This window comes from Solea solea, chromosome 3, assembly GCF_958295425.1.
Source record: "Solea solea chromosome 3, fSolSol10.1, whole genome shotgun sequence".
In the NCBI taxonomy this organism is placed as follows: domain Eukaryota; kingdom Metazoa; phylum Chordata; class Actinopteri; order Pleuronectiformes; family Soleidae; genus Solea; species Solea solea.
In genome coordinates this window covers 28,663,545-28,685,833 of record NC_081136.1, presented here as the reverse complement: position 1 = coordinate 28,685,833, position 22,289 = coordinate 28,663,545, and the positions used below count along the sequence as shown (strand labels likewise).

The following is a 22,289-nucleotide window of genomic DNA, read 5'->3' as shown; positions in this document are numbered from 1 at the left end:
TGAGGCCGGATGAAATAAATCAGGTTGTTCCTGGATGACTTGTAACTTTCTACTTTTAAATTCAGACTAAAATTAGGTCATTATACTCAAACCTAAACACCTCGGAGAAAAACTTTCTGACAACATTAAATGCTTTAGACATGAAGGGAATGAAATATATTTTAAATTGGAAATAACACATAGTCATAATTCAATTGAAAATATCCACAATTCACAGTGTGGAGTTCTACAATTCTGTAATTATAAATCCCATACACATGAATAGAAAAGGTGACATCATCTATCCCAGGAAATATGAAGTTGTGAATATCTACATTACATTTACACTGTGCTTGTACTATCCCTCACATCCTGTCTGTATCAGATAAAACTGTAGTTTACATCTGTAAAATGTTATTGTGTCTCTGTACTTTTTCATTGTTCTTTTCTTATTAAAGGGTGTATATTGTATATTATGTGAATATCTTGACAGCCATTGCTAATTTTTTTCCCCTTATATTTCATACTAGGGATGCATGATATTATCAGCAAGATATTGGCTTTAAAATGTATTATCAGATATCGGCAAACTAGCTATTAAATGTTAAAATGGCTTGTTGTGAGCTCATGTTAAAATGTGACATGCTCCTGGCTGAATAAAAATGTGAGAGTGGGTCCTGATGGTGATAAGCAGGCACAATGATGGGGCAGTTTTGGAGAATTTTTCTAGAAAAACTTCACCACTGGGTGTCACGCTCCCCCCCTGTCCCGGCAGCGAGCTGCTGATTGGTTGATACAGGGCGTCACTTTCTCCGTGCCTCGGTGACGCCCCGCGTTTTCCCAGCATGCAGCGGGTGATGTCCGAGGAAAGATGGCGGAAGGAGGAGCGGCTGATCTGGATACCCAGAGAGGAGAGGTCGCGGCACTATTGAAAACTCAGCTAAGGAAGGGAGACACTTGGTAAGACTCGAGCTGAAACCCTTTCACAGATGCAGCGTGGCCTTCGGCTGGCTCCGCCGACGCTGTCAACGCCGTGAGGGTTAAGAAAGCGGAGGTGACGAGCCCTGTTGACAGTTAGCTCCGAGCTAGCTAACGGAATCTCGTCAGTTTCATGTGTGTCAGCTCGATGTGCTAGCGGCGCTGTGAGCTGTTTCTACCTGTTCAACTGACGAAGAACGATAGACCATTCATGTCGCTCGAAAGTTATATTCTGGCTGTCGTGTCCACCCCTGTATAACCACCACTTAACATTTTATCTGATGACATGATCTCAGTGAATATACACATTGTGTGTTGGAGCTAGTTAGCAGGCTGATAACTAGCTAGATGGCCAGACCACCGAGGCTCCAAGTGGTTTCCCAGCTAGTGGGTTCATCTGTCGACTCCAGGCAGGGCGGAGTGGAAGAAAAACACCTGTCAAAATCACAGAGCCAGCTAACCAGGCATGCAGCAACCTGAACTCAGCCCCGCGTCAACACAGCATATGTTACAACCATCAATCTGTTACATGTTTTAATCTCAATTGCAGATTTGTTTAGAGAACAGACAGAGAGGTGACATTTTCCTGCCATTGTTTGAATTGTTAAATATGAAGAACCTTTGTGTTGACACTTTAAAGATTGCTGCGTAATCCAACAATGACCATCCTCCCACACTGTTTCATCAGACCTAATTTGTATTACTGTCTGTCTCCACTGCAGGTACCTGGTGGACAGTCACTGGTTTAAACAGTGGAAGAAATATGTGGGATTTGACAGTTGGGACAAATACCAGATGGGGGACCAGAATGTCTACCCAGGGCCAGTTGACAACTCTGGTCTTCTCAGAGGTAAGACAGATGAAGCTCCATTTCTTAACACCTAAATTCACAGGAGGGAATACAGTATATATTAAATACTCTGTGGCCTTTACATTGGTCCAGGGCCTTTCAGACAGCAATGCTTCGTCATTCTGGAAGTAGCAAAAAAGAGTTATGAGGAAAGGGGAATGAAAACAACATTGTTGACCAGCTCTATAGAGCATGCTTTTTTTGGGAGTGGGGGTTCATAGAAAGCTTTCCAGCATACCCCTTTCTTTGTGTGACATGAGACAGTCATTGCAGGGTCAATAGTGTAAGTCCGTGTTTTCTAAACTATTGTGACTCAATACACAAAGGGAATAGATGTATGCAAAAGATAATGTTTCTAATTAGAGCTAAATGTTTGACCAATAAATTATAGCTTCATTTTTTGCATGTGATATTTATTTAATAAATCTTACTTAAAAAGGCTGGAAACATATCTCTGGCAGCCTATCCTTGGAGTCCATCTCATTCTCTTGGAATGACTGGTGTAAGAGACAAATTATTGTAGTCTCACTAATAAATATGCCTTGTCTTATTCTGTTCCTCTTCTTTCTGCGATTAGATGGGGATGTGCTGGCCATCAAAGAGCACCTCATCGATGAGTTGGACTACATCCTGGTTCCCACAGAGGGCTGGAATAAGCTTGTCAGTTGGTACGGACTGACAGAGGTCCAGGAGCCAATTGCACGCAAGGTAAGGTTCAATCATGACCACACGACTATGAAACGATTTGAGGGTCAGAGCTTGTGCTGCTGATAAAACCTACAGTACAACAGAGGATGGTTTTCTCTGATGCAAGTTTAATTCTTGCCGTTAGTGGTAGTGTGGCGTCTGTTGGATTGAAAGGGATAAATGTGTTTGAATAATTGTATTGGATAGTAGATTAGATTTGTCAATTAGATTTATTAAAATATACCATGCACAGAAGCTAGAAGTTAGGAGTTCTACCCTGCAGTGATATTAAGTAACAATTATGGTATTTTTCATTCATTTCCTTAAGCATTTCATTAATTTCTCTCATAATTATTAGTGTTGTGTTAAGGAGACTTTAGTTCATATTCTGGTATAGTGACCACTGATAGTTTTTATGTATGGTTACTGCTCTTAAAGAATGCTTGATGATGGTGGCTAAAACTTAGCTTATCAAATTCCTGCCTCAAATCTCACTAGTCATGGCATCATGGCTGCTAGAAGAGGTTCCTCTTCCCCCTTCATTGCTGTCATTCTCTCTCTCTCTAGTTCTTTCTCCCACCTCTTCCATTGACCCTCCCCTTTTGCCTTGTATGTATTGGTACATATCGGGTGGCTGCCGGGTTTCTATTTTCAGGCAACGTTCTGGATGACTGTAAAGCTACATGGAGCAATCAGCAAGAAACAACATGAAGGAGGTCCTGTATTAGTTTTCCTCTGTTTTGAGAGCGGTTTCTTTTGTGGGGTTGTCATCCTGAGGTGTGGGGGGAACATGCTTGTAAAAGGATTTAGGAGGATTTTGGTTAAAGGTTTTGGTGCTACCTTTCCTACTACCCTGGTCTAATTGCCAACACCAGTGAAGTGTTTCTGCGTGTCCTTGTTTTTTTTTTAAGTGGAGGAATGGAAGCTGAGGTCACACTGAGAGAAGCTTTTGACATGAGTGAGATAGGGAGGAGTGGGCATGGTTGGGTGAAATGGTTTTAGACTGGTTTTTGATTTGAGAAATTCTGTTCAGACTTTGGCGATGAGTTTGCCTTTATAGCTTTGCGCTTACAAACACATGGGTGTAATGCTGAGGAGAAGGATGGGCCCACCGGGCAATCGGGGTTTGGATAGGGGAGGGGCTGGAGGGAGAATCTGAGCCGTGAGTGTGTGTGCATGACTACTGCAGGAACATTGGTGAAGTTGGTACTGTGTGTGTGTATATATATGTGAGAGTGTGTGTGTGTGTGTTGGAGGGGGGGGGGATCAGCGGTGAAATAAATAGGCTGGGACCCTTCAGCTGTTTCTGTGAGGTGCTGCTAATTTAAGCGCTTCACTCTCACTGTGTTCCTGTCAGGACACCAGATGAGTGGCACCCAGGACAGCATAGCCTGCTTTGTTATAGTCTTGAAACAGTAGCTGGTACAAGCCACAGTTTGTCTGTTAAATGTCATTGTCTAAGACTGAAACTAGATTATTAGAGTGATACAAGTATAATGCTGTATCTTGTATACTTTCAAGTTTACTAGCTCCTAGTCATATTCTCTGATTGTGCGTTGAAAGCTGACTTACAGGTTGGTGCTATAAAGACATGTTTAGAGGAAATGAATGAAGGTTCGCAGCAGAGACTTATGGGTACCTGTTGCTACTGTAACTAATGCATTCTGGATAAGATATAGGAAGTGCTGGAAATTCCTCTGATTATTCCTGTGCTACTTAAGAAAGTGTGTAGATTAATTGATGACTGAACATTAAAAAGATGTGAATAGTGAATAACACCCCATTTTTCTTCCAGGTGGTGGAACAGGGTATGTTTGTGAAGCACTGTAAGGTGGAGGTGTACCTGACAGAGCTGAAGCTCTGTGAAGACAGCAACATGGACAATTTGATCACTAGACGCTTCAGTAAAGCTGACACAATAGGTAAGCCTGAGTCATCATAATGTGATAAAATGACTTCTCAAGAATTTCAATTTGGCTTGACCATTTTTGGCACACATACTACTGATAAAGGAAAGGATATACTGTAAACAACGCAGGACTTATTTTATTATCCTTATAGCTAGTAAATCTTTATTCTGATAAAAAACACATCACTCATCAAACACTAGTTTTCTTCTAAAACTCCAACTCCAGCACTTTTAATTTGTCACAATAATCACATTTACTTATATCTCTATCAGCCATGTCCATTTTTGATCCAAAATAATGCTGTTGGGATTCAAATGAAATGATGATGATAGATTATCTAATTGTTGTTTTTTTTATGTTGTTTTGTTTGTTTGTTTTCTGTAAATAAGTTTTCTGTAATATTGCTGTTTTAAACAAACTGAATTTAGTCATGTTTTTTTTCTTTTTAAATTGTATTCATTCTTTGCTGCAGACCTGATAGAGAAAGACATGAGGAAGCTGTTCAGCATTCCTGATGAGAAAGAGACCAGGCTGTGGAACAGGTACATGAGCAACACCTTTGAGCCTCTCAACAAACCTGATAGCACAATTCAGGATGCTGGCCTCTACCAAGGACAGGTAGGAACTGCCCTGCATGGTTGTTTTCTTTGAAGAGGCACAGGAGTGTCCAGTTTGCTATTAAGACTGTAATTATTTCAGAGTTTAAACAAAGTAATCTATATATAATTTTGTTTTTATTTGTGTAATCACTGTGCTATGTTCAGGCATCTACGAACAGATTTCATAAATCCAGTAGCTGGATAGGGCTTGGCGATAACATGATAACAATATATATCACGATATAACTAATAGACAACCTAAACAGCCAACAACGAGAGAAACTGTGCTTTGAACCATGTAGCTGGCATAGCTGCAGCTCGTCATGTTGATGCACACAATGTAAGACAAACAGGGGTTTTATGACTGCAGCCATGCACGCCAACACGCCAGAAGTGAAGAAAATGACAACGAAACCTTGAGCGACAGTGTTATCGAGGAAGACCAAGAAGAAGACACCTGAAGCAATGCTATTTGCAGAACATGTTACAGGTGTCATGTTCAACTTTTACCAAGATAAACAATATTTTAACCAAAATAACCTTTTTCCTGTCTTTACGTTTCACTTCAAAGTAAAGTGGAAACTTTAAACTTGACAGAAATATTGATTTGCATTATATCGCGATATATATCGATATCGAATGATATAAAAACTACATCATAAGATTTTTTTTTCCATATCGCCCATCCTTATAGATGGTGCCCTGATATTTTCTGTTCATCACAGCTGCTGCCATCTACCATGTTCCTCTCCTGGGTAAACATTTAACATGATCCTCAGAAAACCTCAATATGGGCTAAATGGGGCAAGAAAGGCAGTAAACATGCAGTGTCCAATCCCACATATTTATCAGCTGCCAGTGTAAAGCACTTGACCTCACTTTGTAATGTACTAACACCCTGACTTCCACCTGGCTGGTTGGATCTAACACAGATTTACTGGGACACCTGGCCACAGTGAGCTAGCAGGCTTCAGATCAGAGCACAGTCCTGTTCACCAGCAGCTGTTCCAGAGGACTGCTAAGCCTCAGACAAATCCTCACCAAGTCAATTGGCATATAACATCCATCTGGCTCCCTGTCTCTTCACATTTAAATAGGCCCTTTTGTTGAAAGGATACAAATGTTTTAGCAGCAGCAGTTACAGGTTGTTCCACATTGATTAAAATGATTAAATTATGCCTGAACATTCACCCAGGACTGCATTTTGAAAAAGTTGAGATAGATGCATTTTAATGCAGCCATTTGGTCAGAGATTTAGACACTTTAATGTGCCGGCATCTTTTAAAACTAGTGAAAGCTGATGGAGCAGCTTTGTCTTTCTCCCTCAGGTTCTTGTAATAGAGCAGAAGAATGAGGACGGCTCTTGGCCTCGAGGCTCCACAGCACCAAAGTGAGTGAACGGCACATCACCTGTGTATATATATCACCTTATTTGTCTTTGTTGACGGACAGAAGACATTTCCACAGTAATGGAATGTAATTTCCATGCTATATTCAAACACTACTCACAACTTTACTTACATATTACAAACACTCAAGGCAATTGATTTTGAATTGTTTAGCAATTTTTGCAGGTTTTGGTCAGTATGAAGGGACATTGTTATGACAAAGCACTAGAGTGACTTGTCTAAGAAGTTGCTTCAAACACTTTTCCATGGTCTCTGTTTCAGAAATTACAAAATGTAAACCCTCCGTAACATTTGCCAGCAATATCACTAGTGCACCTCATTATTTTCAAAAATGCCCCCCTCTGCCTCTTTTGCTTGATGTTTTGTTGCTGACATATCGCTCTGTTTATTTTGTCTCATCTCAGTTTTATTTGATGGACACGCGCACACGTTTCTTGAATGGCTCCTTATTTTCTCTAACTCATGATCTATTCTTTATCTTTTGAAGGTCATCTGGTGCTTCCAATCTCTCTGCTTTGCCAAAGATCTCGCCTTCATCTCTCACAAACAATCATAACAGCAGCTTCAACAGCAGGAAGTAAGGCCTAGTAGACGGTTGAATAGCTGAAGGGTGGGTTCGGACATTGACAGCCAGAGATGGAGCCCGGACGTGTAGCTCTGTGCAGACCTTCACATTAATCTTACTTGAATTGCAGATCAAATTGGCTTGTGAAGTGACAGTGAGCTTAGAGAAAGTCTTTATAAATTGTGGCTGAAATTATTTGACCAAAGACTGATCAAACATTTGTTCCATTCCTCAATTTAGTCAAGTAGTTTACAGTATCCTAGTGGCATGTTTTATTCTGGTCTGTCTCTGGCTGTGAGTGGCGACTTAAAACTTTCTCCTTATGATGCAGTTTCAGCTGTAAGAGCTGATCACTCAGCGGGGGAGGGGGATCACTAGGAATTGATCTCATTGGAATTTTCCCTCGGTGACAGCAGTGCTCTCTAAAAATGGCCCGCGGGTGCCTCTGGGTGCCTGAGTCAGCTTTTAATTATCTTGGTTTATCGTTTGCATCTGATTTTCTACTTGATTTATTGAGCATTTTCCCTATAACTCCATGATCATGGCTAATGTGATCATTATTTTACGTATTAATCAGTGCCATAACATTTTGAGATCGCCCTTAACCATAATAGTTTTATACAAGAAACAATCACAACATTCTGATAACAAGCCTCACAACGGTGTATTTAAGGTGTAACTACAAACCTAATCACATAATACAATCTTCTCAATTAAACCAAATTGTTTTTTTTTTAATAATGTATTTACCACAGTATTAAATGTTTTCTTATTTTTTTCTGTGGCCTCGATCTACGTGGTAGTCCAGAATCACAGTTTTCAGCACACAAGCCATTTAGCAAGACGGCTACACCCATTTCAAAAACATGTTGTGTCACTGCATTATGCAATCTTTTGGATTCTGATTAGGGATCAGTTGCTCAAACAAAACATTTTTCACCCACACCTGAAGCACAACACTGTACTTGCACTGTATTTGAGGTGCAGCTATGAGACAGAATCTTAGACCTTAAGCTCAGCGTTCTTCAAATGAAAAAAAGTTCACTGATTAACAGACATGTTTTTATCATCACATCTTTTTATTTCAACTAAGCCCTTTTCAAAAGATGGCCTTTGCAAGACTTGTTCATGTCTCCAGACTGCTTTTAGTGTGTTAACGTCTCTGTATAATGGAATGTAATACATCACACAAGCTCATTCAGAGATATCAAACATTTATCAGACAAACAAAAGTGCGTCCTTGTTAATCATTTAAAAATCCCTCTGCTCAAGCATGCAGCACTGCCAGGAGCTTACATTTTCAGATGCTTAATTCTACTAAACCACCTTTACTTAAGAGGCAGGGGTGACAGATTTGATACACTGTGTATGAGGTAAATCTCAGAAACTAAACATCATCGTGGATTAGATTTAATTTTGTCTTTATAATAAATTCTTATTGTTCTTCTGCAAAGCCAAATTGGCTCACAGCTCAGTTTCTTTTTAACTTTCAGTTTCTGTTCCTTGAAAATGTAACTAAAAACTAATGGAGGCTTTTCCTCCAAAAGCACCAGGACCCAGAGGAGCTGTGGGCCTTCTGCTTGAGAGCACTGCTCTACTGTGGGTGGAGCTTTGTCCCTCTGCTGTCCAGTAGACATCACTGTTCCTCCTTCCACTGGATGTGTGTGATTTACTGCATGCTGGAGTGTGTCTCAGAGTGTGTGTGTGTGTGTTGCAGCTATACATACTCTCTGAAATGCATTTCTTATTAATACTGTTGGAATGCATAAATAACTGCTGCAGGCTTGCCACCTCCCCCCCCCCCCCCACCCCCAAAAGAGAAATCAATATTTACAAAAGAGGAAAGTGTTGGGAGTGAAGTGACCTGGCCCTTTCTCAACTGTAAAGATAATCTTACCAGTTATATCTCAGTACATTACATTTCTGGTATGTCAGCTGCTAACATAGTTTCACTTTGTCATTTTCTGCGTTACACTTTTTTTCTTTTTTTGATAGCAGTGGCATAATTTCTGTCCGTGGTTGTGGATTCATAGAGTGGGTGACTTTGGGAAATTGGATCTTCAGACTTAGCAGCTCTCATGTCCCTGATTTACCTTAGTTCCGCTGTAGTGTTATTTCCTCTGAATTATGTATGGAATCGTTTTTTTTTTAAACTCAAGTGCTCCCACATAAGCTTAACACTTGTTTTCTGGTTTTGCAATTTTGGTCTGGTCAGCGTTGCTCTGTAACCGCAGTAATTGTCACTGTCTTACAAGGCAGAGTGTCCCCTGATTCTGGCAAGCAGTTCCCCCTTTCTCTCCTCTCCTCTCTCCTTTCCCCTGAGCTCAATGCAATGCACATGTTCTGCAGTCTAAGTGACCTTCAGAATACATCTCATCTGCTCCAGTCCTTCTCCCCGCATCACTTTCCTCCCATCGCCCTGTGATGAAACTGCCTCCCTTACTAGATTTTATTTTATTTATTTAGAACCACCTCCAAGAAGCTCCTTGAAAAGCTCTCTTACAGACACCCATGGCATATTAACGAGGATAAAAGATGGCGTGTCAGAAGTGAAGTGTGAGTTTTGTTGAGGATGGGTATGTTTTAACAGCAAGGGGTGAAATAATAGTGCAAATGTTGGGTGTTAATGTATGTTGGGGTGGGAGGGGGTTAGAAATACTAATAGAGAGTCAGGCCTGTGAATACTGCAGCCTCAGCTGGATGCAGTAGATCAGCTACCCCCTCCATCCCCATCTCATTTGTCTTCTGTCAGCTTCTACCCCTTGTACTGTCCGCCCCTCCCCCTCTATACTCTTGCCTCTCCCTCCCTCTCTCAACCTCACTCTCTCTCTCTCTCTCTCTCTCTCTCCCTCTCCCTCTCTCTCTCCCTCTCTCTCTCTCTCTCTCTCTCTGTGCACCTCTAGCTTTGGTAGTCTTGAGCATCCTTGCTGCTGCTGATGCTGCTATAAATATCCGCTGCTAGCCGTAGCGCAGCAGAGAGCAGCAGGCAGGCCAGAGGGAGGAGCAGGAGACCGGAGGACAGGACAGCACAGGACAGGACAGCAAGGACAGGACGTCTGAGGCAGAGAGGATAACAAGATGTCAGGTGGTAGAGCCCGAAGAAAGAGAAGAGAGGAGAAGAGAGGAGAGGAACTGCTTAGTTAGCTTTAGGAAAGAAAGTGTGTGTGTTTGTGTTTATGTGCTTTGTGTCATTGGCCTCTGCTGGACTTTGAAGTCAAATGTTGGCCTAAACTTGAGGTAGCCTTTACTGGAGCTGTGCTAGAGCTGCACCAGGTGGGATTGAGTTAACACAGAGACAGTGGGAGAGTGAGAGACGAGAGCTGGACCTTACTTCCCATACTTGAAAACTCAGGATCTGCATGCGACACACCGGAACCAGACCTTGTCCAGGCTGCTGGCCCTTTAGTTTCACATGGTCATGTGGGCCGGCGTGGGCCGGGGTGGGGCTGAGATGTCATGCTCCTGTGTTGCTGGTGGTGCCTGAGGCCAGAGGCAGTGGAGCTGGACAGCAGGAGGGTGGACCACCGTGTCTTGAACTGTGAGGTCGCTGCTTCTACCACCATCACAGCTGTTTCCCTTGAACAGTGGGAGCCAGAAACGACCAGCAGTGGCTTACAGCCAATTCAGAGGTCTGCTGATTGGCGTAGCTGGGGAGGCCTTCATTTAAGATCAATCTTGTGGTCTAGGAAGCCGGAGAAATGCTCTGTGTTGGGAATTGTAGTTTTTTGTCTATAGTCAGAAAGAAAATAGTGTGAACTTGTGCTAGTTGAAGTGTTTTCTTTTGATTGTACTAACACATTTATTTACAATTAAAACATAGATGTAGTGATATACTATTTCTGTACTATATAATTTGTACTATACATAACGTGCCTGTTTGTGTATGCTTGTTGCACAGTGTGAAGAATTCAAGCTATAGTCTGCCGTCCTACCACCCCTACAGTAACAGTTACGACTACTCGGACCATGGCAGACAGAGTGAGCGCTCAGGCCTCTGTGGACTCTCCAACCTGGGCAACACCTGTTTCATGAACTCTGCAGTGCAGGTAACAAACATGCCTCCAGGGAGCTTTGCACAAAAAAATGGGAATTTATTCTAAATCTTGCTAAGTCTTAAAAGTTTTACTCAGGGAATGTGGACTTCTCACTTCACCTGGGATTCCTAAACCCTTAAGCAGATGTGTTCATGTTAAATGTGGAAGAAAAAGGTTCTAAACAAGAAAAAGAAAATTGTTGAATATATGCACAGGTTCTTGTCTGTATACAATGACATGTATTAAAAAGAAAATAAAACACTGTGTCACATGAAAAGAATCTCATGAAGAGCCTTAATCCATCCTCTTCTTTTACTCCTCTTTAGTGTCTCAGTAATATCCCTCCATTGACGGAGTACTTCCTCAAAGACAAATACACGGACGAGCTGAACGAGGACAACCCGCTGGGAATGAAAGGAGAGATTGCCAAGGCCTATGCTGAGCTTATCAAGCAGCTGTGGTCGGGCAAATTCAGCTATGTCACCCCAAGGCCTTTCAAGGTGATTACCTGGATAAAACTTACAGCAGGAAAATGTACAGTATTTTTTGACTTTGTATTATGTGTCACACACAGCTGCTAACTTTGAAATTGTTCTACTGGCAGCAGAGAGTGGAAAATATATCTTTGGAATGTAGAGTATATTGTCACTTTAATATACAAAGGCACGTATGAAACCAGAGGAAAAATAGCACAGTGGCAACTGAAAGGTTTAAAAGTGCAGGAACAAGTTTGAAGCCTCAGGCAAATTCACATTGGCTAAATGTGAACCAATAAAATCTTAAACGCCTTAAGTCAGTTGAAGTTTATTTTTTTGTGAATGTTAAACAGTTACACTTTATTTCAAAGTTTTGGAATACTTTTCAAATTTGTGCGCATGTTGTTATCCTCCAGACCCAGGTGGGCCGCTTTGCCCCTCAGTTCTCAGGCTACCAGCAGCAGGACTCTCATGAGCTGTTGGCCTTTCTCCTGGACGGCCTTCACGAGGACTTGAACCGCATTAGGAAGAAGCCCTACATCCAGCTAAAGGATGCTTACGGCAGGCCCGACAAGGTAATGATCACAGCGTTTATACAAAAGTATATGTCAACGGTTGTGTAAATCTCCAAATGTGTTAAAAAAAATGAATGAAAGCAACCAAAGGTGTCAATTTACCCTTCTGTTCGGCAAGGTTAACAATTTGTCCTCAATCTGCATCCATGTCGGGATCACCACTAAAATCTAATAATTTCTTCCTTGGCTACAACTTACACCTCCAGAAAATGTCATAAAATTCCTCCCCTTACTTAATGAGTACGCTCTCATGCAGACAAATAGACAAACGTGACCAAAAACACTGGCACAGTTTTTTTTTCCAAACCCTTGATAGAAAGTTTGTGTATTTCCTTTAATGATTACACTTTAAGTAGTTGTGCACTGATTTATGCTACAGATAGCCTTTTCTTAACAGTCTCCTTGTTAGATTGAATTAATATGTTTATTTTTCACATTTTATTACCTCTTTTAATGGCTGGTTTGTGTTTTGTTGTTTCCTCCAGGTGGTAGCGGAAGAAGCGTGGGAGAGCCACATCAAGAGAAACGACTCAATCATCGTGGACATCTTCCACGGCCTTTTCAAGTCCACCCTGGTGTGTCCTGTGTGCTCCAAGGTCTCTGTGACCTTCGATCCTTTCTGCTACTTGACTCTGCCACTTCCTATGAGGAAGGAGCGGACACTGGAGGTCTATCTGGTCAGACTCGACCCTCTGGCCAAACCCACTCAGGTAACATAAGTTAACTTATCATAACTTGTAGCATCATCAGTACATGATTGCATGTGGAGACGATGGGTAATTGGCCTGTGTCTTTTGTTTCAGTACAAGCTGACTGTGCCTAAGGTGGGCTACATATCTGACCTGTGTACCTCCCTCTCCAGCTTGTCTGGAGTTCCCGCTGAGAAGGTATACACATCATATCACAGTCATCTCAGCTCTTATTAGCAATCATTTTATTATAGTGCTGAGCATCTGCTTACACAGCACAACCCAAAATAGTCATTCACTTTTAAACTGTCTCTGCCTGCCTCTGGTCAGAAGCTAGTGGATAAAATGTTCTCTATTTTTATTACATGAAAGCATGGAAAAATGAGCTCAACAACCTTAGTTTAGTGAAAGACCTCAGGGTCACATCATTTTACGCCTGTTCTTTCTTCTGCGTCCGTTTTCCCTCAGATGATTGTAACTGACATCTACAACCACCGTTTCCATCGGATCTTTGCTACCAATGAAAACCTCAGCAGCATCATGGAGAGAGATGATATCTATGTGTGAGTGTGAAGCTTATTTAGGAGGGCATTAACAGCATTAACTACATTGTGATTATAATTGGGCTATTAACAGAGTTAGGGTTAGAAGGTTAGAAGGTTATGGCCTTTGTTTACCATATTATACGACAGAATTGACTCATATTTCATTTTTGGCTGATCGATCAGCTGCAGTTATGATTCAAATCATATATCTGGGACCCCAGAGATTTAAAATTTAGAACAGTGGACTGTCTCCCAGTAAAATTTGCTTTATATTCCAACGATTTATGAGTCACATTCAGTGTTGTTTCAAAACCTGACCCCACAACTTTCTGCAGATTTGAGTTGGCGGTGAACAGGGTGGAGGACACGGACCATGTCGTGATCCCAGTTCACCTGAGGGAGAAGTACAAACAGTCGGGCTACAACCACACCAGCACGCCGCTGTTCGGACAACCGTTCCTCATCGCTGTGCCCAGAACCCTCAGTGAAGACAAACTATATAACATGCTGCTTGTGCGCCTCTGGTAGGTCACGTGTCTCCCTGATGGCTGTGAGTTGAGATGAAAGTTTGTCAAGACTTCAAAAAGAGGTCCCTAAAGATTCTTAGCAGAAATGTTGCCATAAATAAAAATGTCTCATGTCTGCAGCCGGTTCGTGCGATCTTCAGTTGAGGAAGATGAGGAGGACTGCGAAGAGACGCAGCCATCGAAACCACACACTGTCAATGGTAATGCCACTAATGGAGTTCTGGAGGAGGGTTCGCCAAGTGAGTTCTTTTCCTCGAATGTTTTAACATTTCCTGTATTTTTGCCTAATGGCATTTATTACTCAAAGATATTATTCTTTAGAATTAGCAGAGGTGATTATAAAATATTCTCCTTCAGGTGAAATGGAGACTGACGAGCAGGACGACGAGTCCAGTCAGGACCAGGAGCTGCCCTCCGAGAACGACAACAGCCAATCGGAGGACTCTGTGGGCGGGGACAATGAACTGGAGAACGGCGTGGTCGGCCCACAGAACTCCACCAAATGCCAGCAGACGGCCGAGCACAACAACAAAAAGAGACTTTTTACATTCCAGTTCAATAACATGGGCAAAACGGACTTTTCGCTCATCAAGGAGGACACCAGGCAGATCCGCTTTGACGAGGGACATCTCCGACTCAGTGGTAGGAACGGAAGAGAACCAAGGAAATAAAGAATTAATGTTAGGAAAAAACAAGTCTTCCCTCATTATCAACCTTATGTATAATAGTGTTGCCTGTTCAGTATCCAATGTCTCAAATGGTGGAGATCATACTCAGATAATAAATACAATTACTGTTAAATTACAACATAGGAAAGTAAATGAGTCATTTTTCAAGCACCAGAATAAGTTATGTGAGTGATGGCAATGAGAACGTAGAGTGAAATTAAAGGCGACTTGTCTGATCTGTTCACCTTTTCACAGACCGCTCTTATCTCTCCTTGGACTGGGAACCAGAGATCAAGAAAAAGTACTTTGATGAGACCGTTGTCGAGGTAAAACCAGTATCCTGATCTTTAGGTATTATCTGATGACTGCTTTTTTTAGTTTTACAGAAGAGCTGCATCACTCTGAAGCACACACCCTTGGTGTAGAAGAAAAGGAGTCTACCAGTGTCATAATGTAATAAAACACGGCAGACTGGAGCCAATTAAAGATCTATTTAATTCATTACAAAATGATACAAATAGGCATCTTTGTTGACTAAATTATAGTTTTTAATGAAACACTTAAAAGGGCATATGTAATCATATAAGATGTAAATAATAGGATTTATTTGGAAAGGTGTGTAATTGTAATTTTGTTTCAGCTCAGTGCATTTTTAGATTTGTATGCATAAAGCCAACATTTGTCTGTATATATACACACTTTTTGGTGAAATGGTTCTCATTAGAATGAAATTGAAGAAAGAACACACAGTACTTGTATGACACCCCCTTATTGTTATCAGCTTTTGTTCTATTTTTGGACAAGGACATTATCATGTCCAGTGACACACAGCAGTGTTCGGTATTGCTAAGTGGTGGTTGCTAACAATTCTCTTTGTGTGTGTGTGTGTGTCTTTGACTGAGCAGGACTTTGACAAGCATGAAAGCATGGAGTACAAGCCCCAGAAGAAGGCTTTCTTCAAGCTTAAGGACTGCATTGAGCTGTTTACCACCAAGGAAAAACTAGGAGCAGAGGACCCATGGTGAGAAACACTTGCCGTTCTATCAAGAGGAAGGAGTGACAAGCAGATAGCCACACCCACTACGATTTAATTATGAACCCTCTGGTCCTGCAGGTACTGTCCTAACTGTAAGCAGCACCAACAGGCCACTAAAAAGTTGGACCTGTGGTCTCTGCCGCCGGTGCTGGTGGTCCATCTGAAGCGCTTCTCTTACAGCCGCTATATGAGGGATAAACTGGACTCTCTTGTTGATTTCCCACTGAGGTACACAAACATGCACACACTCGTCCTCATGTCCTGACGAGCCACAGATTATCATAGAAAAGGGAAAAACACAATTATCAAAATGTAGTTGGACACTTTTTTTGTATTGTGACAGTGTTTTATGCATTTTTTTCCCTGTAGAGATCTGGACATGTCTGAGTTCCTGATCAACCCCAACGCGGGGCCGTGTCGCTACGACCTCATTGCCGTTTCTAACCACTATGGAGGAATGGGTGGAGGCCACTGTAAGACTTGCACACATGATTTTTTATCACTGAATTTCGTCACTTTATCATTTCATACAGTGCAATTACAACAAATTGTTATGCTGTTTGTATTTTCTTATCAAATACAGCTATGGAATTCACTACAGTCTTTTCTGCATTTTTAACACATTTTTTTAAAGCCTTCTTCGTGACTGTGTGTTGAGTTTGTGTAGTTATTAGTTATAAGTAAATGTAGCCAATTTGTTCCTCAAATGAATGAATGTTTTCACTGTAGGAGACTGTGTGTGTAATTTAATATGTAGAACTCTCCTGGAGACTTGACTGGGCTTAATCCAAGTTACATTTACAAAGACATTTGTAAGACAGAGACTCTCGGATACTTCTGAGATAGAGGCACACAGCACTTTATAACTTGCTATAAAAAGTGCACCTGCGAAGGGCCGTTAAATCGTAATTCGTTTACTTTATACACTGTCTGGTCTTGCTCAGATACTGCTTATGCTAAGAACAAAGACGATGGAAAGTGGTACAACTTTGATGACAGCAGCGTGTCTCCTGCCAGCGAAGATCAAATAGTGGTGAGTGTGTCCTTTTTTTTTTTTTTTTGCTTATATCAGTAAAGAAGTTCAGTTTTGAATCATTTGACCAATTGAGATGAATTATTAGAAGTTACCGTTTCCTGTGGTTGTTGTGGTCTGCTGCTATTACGGTAATGGTGAACAGTTAAAATGTCCAGTGGCATGTGCAGTATATAAACAACAGTAAGCTCGGACACAAGCCAAAGTCTCATTTAGTACTTCCATGCCAGCCATTAGGGCTACAATTATATGAACCATGGTGTTCTCTTCATCAGCCAAACGGAACTAAAGTTTCACCATCATCGATGACGACCATTACTCGGTGCATGCGAACAGAAATAAACACATTAGTGGCAACATGGCAGATGGCATATCCACACATGCCCACTAATGACGTAACGGTAATAGCAAGTATTTTCTGTTTCCTTCCCATGGAAACCAAATCTTTTCAGCCTCTGAATCAATTTATTTGCGGTGTCAATGCACAGTGTGCTCTGGGAAATTGAACCATGCCGGTTTTTGACAGTGGGGGTGTTGAAGAAGTTTGTATTTCAAACAAATGAATAACGGTGGCCAGTGTTTAATTTCTGAGAGTCATCTCTTAATTCATCTTTCTTTTGTGTCTTTAGTCCAAAGCTGGTTACGTGTTGTTTTACCAGCGGCAGGACACGGTGAAAGGCACAGGCTACTTTGCTCTTGACCGAGAGGAGGAGGAGGAGGAGGAGGAAGAGGAAGAGGAGGGAGAGGGAGAGGGAGAGGGAGAGGAGGAGGAGGAGGAGAACGAGAATGAGAATGAGAATGAGAACGAGGCGGCGGAGGAGAAGAGACGGGAGAGAAAGACCACCTCCTCCACGCAGTGTGCCTCGTCAGCTGCTGCTGCTGCTGCTCAGAACAATGAGGAGGACCTTTACGAGAGCGCATGCAGGAAAAATGACAACGACAACGAGCAGGGAGACGATGAGGAGGAAGATGGCGACGAGGAGGAGGAGGAAGAGGAGGAAGAGGAGGAGGAGGAGGAGCCCAATCGGGATGTCACCATGAAAACCAACTGAAGTTGACACGCGGGACAACGGATAAATGGAGAGATGGATGCTGGAATCTTTCCATCCAAAGCCATATGGACACTCAGCATGGCAGCGGGCGGCATCAGTTCCACTCTGTGGCTCAGACTCGGCCGCTCCACAGGCGGAGCCAATGTGTTTTAGGTCAGGGAGCTGCTGCGGTACACAGTACACTCTAAGAAATCAGGGCCCTCCTCTGTGGTTGGATCACGGTGTTTGTGTGTGTGTGTGTGCGCGTGTGTGTGTGTGTGTTTGTGTCGCCAAGTCTGTCCGTTTGGGAATTGCTCACTAAATACCACCGGGGATGGATTTTGAGGTGACTCCGTACGTTAGTGCAGCACTCTGAACCTCCCACTGCTTTTTGTGTTCCTTTGTTAAATTTTTTACATAAATATATTTATATATTTCAGAGCAATGCATTGTTGGCATATCATTTTAGTATCATTTAGAGATTTTTGTAAATATTTTAGACACTGAAATCATTTTGGGGGTTGTCGGGATGTGCGGAAATGTTTTTGAAAATTGCACAATCACCAACCATCCACCTTTTTTTGTTTATTTCATGTATTATTGCCAGACACACTGCATTTGTTTAACAATGATGCTGTCTCTCAGAGGGTTTTCTCACATAAAGAAGCTTAGGAAGCTGCCTTTAATAAGCCAGTGGTGAGATGCGTGTGCAGTCACACTTAACGTAAAGAAGTGATGCCTGTATTTGTGTGGTTTTATAGAGTTAAACAGCTTTGTGCTGCTGCTGCTGCTGCTGCTGCTGCTGTGGTCTTATAGTTTTAGACAGTTGAGTACTTCGTTCACAGGCTCATACCTTAGTAATTTAAGGCTGTGCTAATGTTGTCTTTCGCTCTGGTCTTGTGTGCTAATAACACATTTTTTTATACCCAAAATAAAGCAGGGTAACTTTTTTAACCAGCAGACTTTGCAGTGTAAGGATACAGATTGTATTTGTGCATATTCAGCTGCAAACGTGAATCAGGAGAAGTTGTTTCAGAATGTCCTAGCATTCAAATTTCTGTCTCGATGATCTCCACATAGCAGGCAGCAGTTGTGGACACAAATCTTCCCTTCAGCACTCCCCCTCTCATTATACTTTGTAATTCGTTTTCAAAGCTTTACCTTGGCTCTGCACTCTCTCTGAGGCACTGTGAGATTGGGAACATTGGTGATTTCGCTGACATCAGATGCATTGTCTGTTTGGATCACCTCGGCCTTAACTCTTAATCTCGGACCAGTTGCCTTTTGCTTTGCACATCACGGTTGCGCAGTCTTTCTTGCATTTCCTCTTCCAAACCGCAAACTCTGTATAAAAATGGACGTAGTCTACTGTTTGCAAAGCAAAACTCTCATTTTGAAGCCTAAAGAGTTGACCGGTGCAATGATCGCTTTATGAAACACGGATGCCACCTGCAACCAGTTACCTATTGGGACAGTACCAGCTGTCGATCACACTGGTGTCCAACTCGTATGTGCCATGCTTTATCGTCCATGTTGCTCTATATAATCATGTTCCAGTGAAGACGACCTGCAACTACAAATTAAAGATCATTGACATTAGGCTCGTGTTCCCACAGACGTCCTTTCAAAAGGACTTCTTTTTGCGAACAGCGGAGTCGCCCCCTGGTGGCTAACTTCCCCGGGCTTCACTTTCCAAAGCGGAAAGCTACGTCTATTTTTATATACAGTTTTCTATTCCAAACACACAATCACACGAGTATGAATGTCTGTATTTGCTTGTTATATCGCAGCCACGTCATCCTGCAGGGCTTTTTGTTTGTTTTTATAAAAGCCACATGAGGGCCAGAATATATGCTAAATGGAATGAACACTGACCAGATGTATGTGGTTGATGATGCCTTTTGAGTCTTTACAGGGCCAGATCTGTTTTTCATTTCCCCCCCTCTTCTGTCTTTCATGGCTCCCTCTCTCGGTTTGGATGAATGTGACGGTAAATGGGGTTTCCTCGCCTTTGATACTCGCTGTATGCATTAATGGGTACTGCTGAATGTGTCTCTTTACAGAAAGGGACAAATAAATGCTTGTCTGAGGTCTTTGAGGATGTGGAGGAAAAAGGGGGAGACAAACTGAAAACTGAGGGGTGGGTCTGCCCAAAAGGCCTCGGGATCATGACACAGTGAAATTATTTTGTGGCAGGGTTGTTGCAGGGTATTCTTCCATCTATGTAGCTCATGATTGAATGTTGATGTTTTATTTTTCTACCCGTTCTTTCCATTGTAAACAACATTAGCATACCTGCTGTTGCCTCAGAATATTAGACGTGTACCATCTCTCTCTCTCTCGCCGCGCTTTCACCTTGGTGGGCTCCATCGCCGTGGCGCCGTCTCTCTTTTTGGGCGACTCACCCCATCCTGACTGTGTGAGATGTGATTGCTACTATAGAGTTATACAATACTGTACATAAGAGTTCACTCTGTGAGTGCACATTTGATAAAGTTTATTTATTTATATGTAAGCATTTAATAATAAACAGACAATATATTTAAGCCTCGGCAAGACCCGATATGTCGGGGGAGAAAAACGTGGATTTCGGTCCACACGTACACACCAATTCGGAAAGTCTTGCCTGTGCTGTTGTCAGGGAGGGAATATTTAAAAAGAAAAAGGATGGTTCTGATGTTTTGGGACTTTTTTTGTAGAAAAGAAATAATGGAAAAATAAATAAAAAAAACAACAATAATCCAGACATCCTTGCATGATGATGACATAACGAGGGTTTCCAGATTTTGCTGCACTTGAGTTCACTTGGGTTTACATTTGAAATGTGCATGTGTATTTATACACAATCTTCAGTAAAGATGTGTAAAGCTTCTTGTGGGTTTCACTCTGGTCTTCTTCCCTCCTGTGTGACGTGTTTAACGTGCATCCCGACATCCATACACTGACAAAAATGGACACACGTTGAAGTTCTATTCATTAAAGCCACACTATGTAACATTTGCTGGACGCTCTGCGTTAGCAGTAATGCCACGTTGAGTTAGGGTAACATGTATATAATATTTTGGCCGAATAGCACTATACCTCGCGTACTGAATCCTGGTATTAATATCATTATTAGTAATAAAGCTGCCATTTTCACACACTGCTCACCCTAACATAGGGCCAAAACAATCGCTGGAATAACTTGAGTAATTCGATTACTAAAATTACTCGAGGCAACTTATCTGCATCAGTCGAGTAATTGTTAAAAACAGTATTAAATTTTGGTTACACATGGCTATCAACGTGATCACATGATCAGATGAGGTTAGTGTAACTGAAACTGATGGCCGTAAAATGGAATTAGCGTTCCGCAACAGCACGTCCTCGATTTTTTGCAACATCTCAACAGGACGCATCCACTGTACGCTGCGGGTTCTTGGTCTAGTTCGCCGAACCTCCAACCGACAGGTAATATTTATTTCTCCTTTGCAAGAACATCCGACCCAAATCAGTGCAAGTTCAGATAAGTCTGTGTAATTACTGTAACGGTAGACGAATTATGGCTCACGTCAGTTATCAACGTTAACGTAGTCTGCTACCTGGTGAGGTAATATGTGATGCACACATATTAGCAATTTGACTATAAAATGTACCAAACGGGTGAAGGAGTAGGTTCAGCAGGTTTCGACCACCCCTTCTCATTATTATATAAGTGCATTTTGCCAGTGTTGTGGACTTAAATATTAATTTAGGTCGAATATTGAATAAACAATATATATTTTTTGCTTTTCAGAACATCACAGATTGGACAGCTTCATACAGAGGGCTCCACCATGTTCACCTGAGCAAGCAGCCGTGTTCACAGAGAGCATTTTAAGGCAGGTCGGCAGTCCATCACAGGGAAACGTACAGACAGCTATTCACTCTCACACTCAAACCTATAGTCAATTTAGAGTGTCAAGTTTTACATGAAAAACATAAATATTATATTTTTACAGCTGTGCGGTAGGGGCTGTTTTTTTGTTTTTTTATAATAAATAAAAGTGTTGGAACGATATATCATCATTTAAAAATAATAAAAAGAAAAACATACAGAAATAACTCATAACTTGATATTAAGTGATTTTCTGCCTCAGAGCAAAGTTCACTTATAACACGATTTAATATGTAGCATGGTCACCGAAGGGTGGCGCTCTCTGACAGTTCCCCAATCCTGCCGGTGTTCGGAAAAATCAGTCGGAGTGGGACCTCTGTGTTTTTTCTCCTCATCTCTAGTCGCGCCTCCAACCGTCATGACGCTCCCCCCGCGAGTTTTATCCACGCCGCTCCTCCACCGCCGCCGCCACATCTACTCATTCCCCCCCCCATACCTTCCTCCCGTCCTGTCGTGTGGGTGTGTGTCGTCTGCGTGGAGACAGAAGAGAGGGTAGAGACGCGCTTTCCACTCTGTCGCAGTGCTCGGGTTCATTGTTCCGTGAACGGAGCCTGGATTTTGAATCCGGGACAACTTTATTTATTTTTTTCCTCCTTACAGACACAATAGATGCGGCTGGAGGATCCAGTGAGGAGTCGGTTTTTTTCTCCGCGAGCCTGCGGTCATAGAGCTGTGAGTCAGGACACTGACACTACTGCAATGATTTAGAAGGAAAATTACATTGACCTTGTAATATTTTTTAAATCGTTACATTATGTTTTTTGTTGGTATTTTTCACGCGT

The 22,289-nt window shown here is 42.0% G+C and overlaps 1 protein-coding gene across 5 annotated transcripts; it reads left to right on the top strand.

The window, feature by feature from the left end:
* The first annotated feature begins 834 nt into the window (after window positions 1-834).
* On the top strand, window positions 835-20,462 carry LOC131456559 (ubiquitin carboxyl-terminal hydrolase 15-like). 5 transcript variants are annotated; one of them, XM_058624991.1, is made up of 22 exons: window positions 835-939; window positions 1,680-1,807; window positions 2,385-2,515; window positions 4,290-4,416; window positions 4,877-5,022; window positions 6,332-6,393; window positions 6,900-6,989; window positions 10,876-11,023; window positions 11,338-11,511; window positions 11,904-12,062; window positions 12,548-12,772; window positions 12,866-12,949; window positions 13,220-13,314; window positions 13,632-13,820; window positions 13,944-14,062; window positions 14,181-14,465; window positions 14,747-14,817; window positions 15,397-15,512; window positions 15,606-15,755; window positions 15,897-16,000; window positions 16,472-16,560; window positions 17,190-20,462. In XM_058624991.1, exons 1-22 carry the CDS (start codon window positions 851-853, stop codon window positions 17,610-17,612), a joined length of 3,204 nt encoding a protein of 1,067 aa, XP_058480974.1. In that variant the 5' UTR covers window positions 835-850; the 3' UTR covers window positions 17,613-20,462. The 5 variants fall into 5 exon arrangements, with proteins under 5 accessions (XP_058480974.1, XP_058480975.1, XP_058480977.1 ...); XM_058624992.1 differs by having other exon boundaries at window positions 836-939; window positions 10,921-11,023; XM_058624994.1 differs by lacking the exon at window positions 6,900-6,989 and having other exon boundaries at window positions 836-939.
* The last annotated feature ends 1,827 nt before the right edge of the window (window positions 20,463-22,289 follow it).

Bases quoted from the DNA above. Each gene is read 5' to 3' on its own strand.
- LOC131456559 (XM_058624991.1), top strand. From the start codon at position 851: ATGGCGGAAGGAGGAGCGGCTGATCTGGATACCCAGAGAGGAGAGGTC. The intron at 1,808-2,384 runs GTAAGACAGATG...TTCTGCGATTAG, and splicing joins CAACTCTGGTCTTCTCAGAG to ATGGGGATGTGCTGGCCATC. The intron at 12,773-12,865 runs GTAACATAAGTT...CTTTTGTTTCAG, and splicing joins CTCTGGCCAAACCCACTCAG to TACAAGCTGACTGTGCCTAA.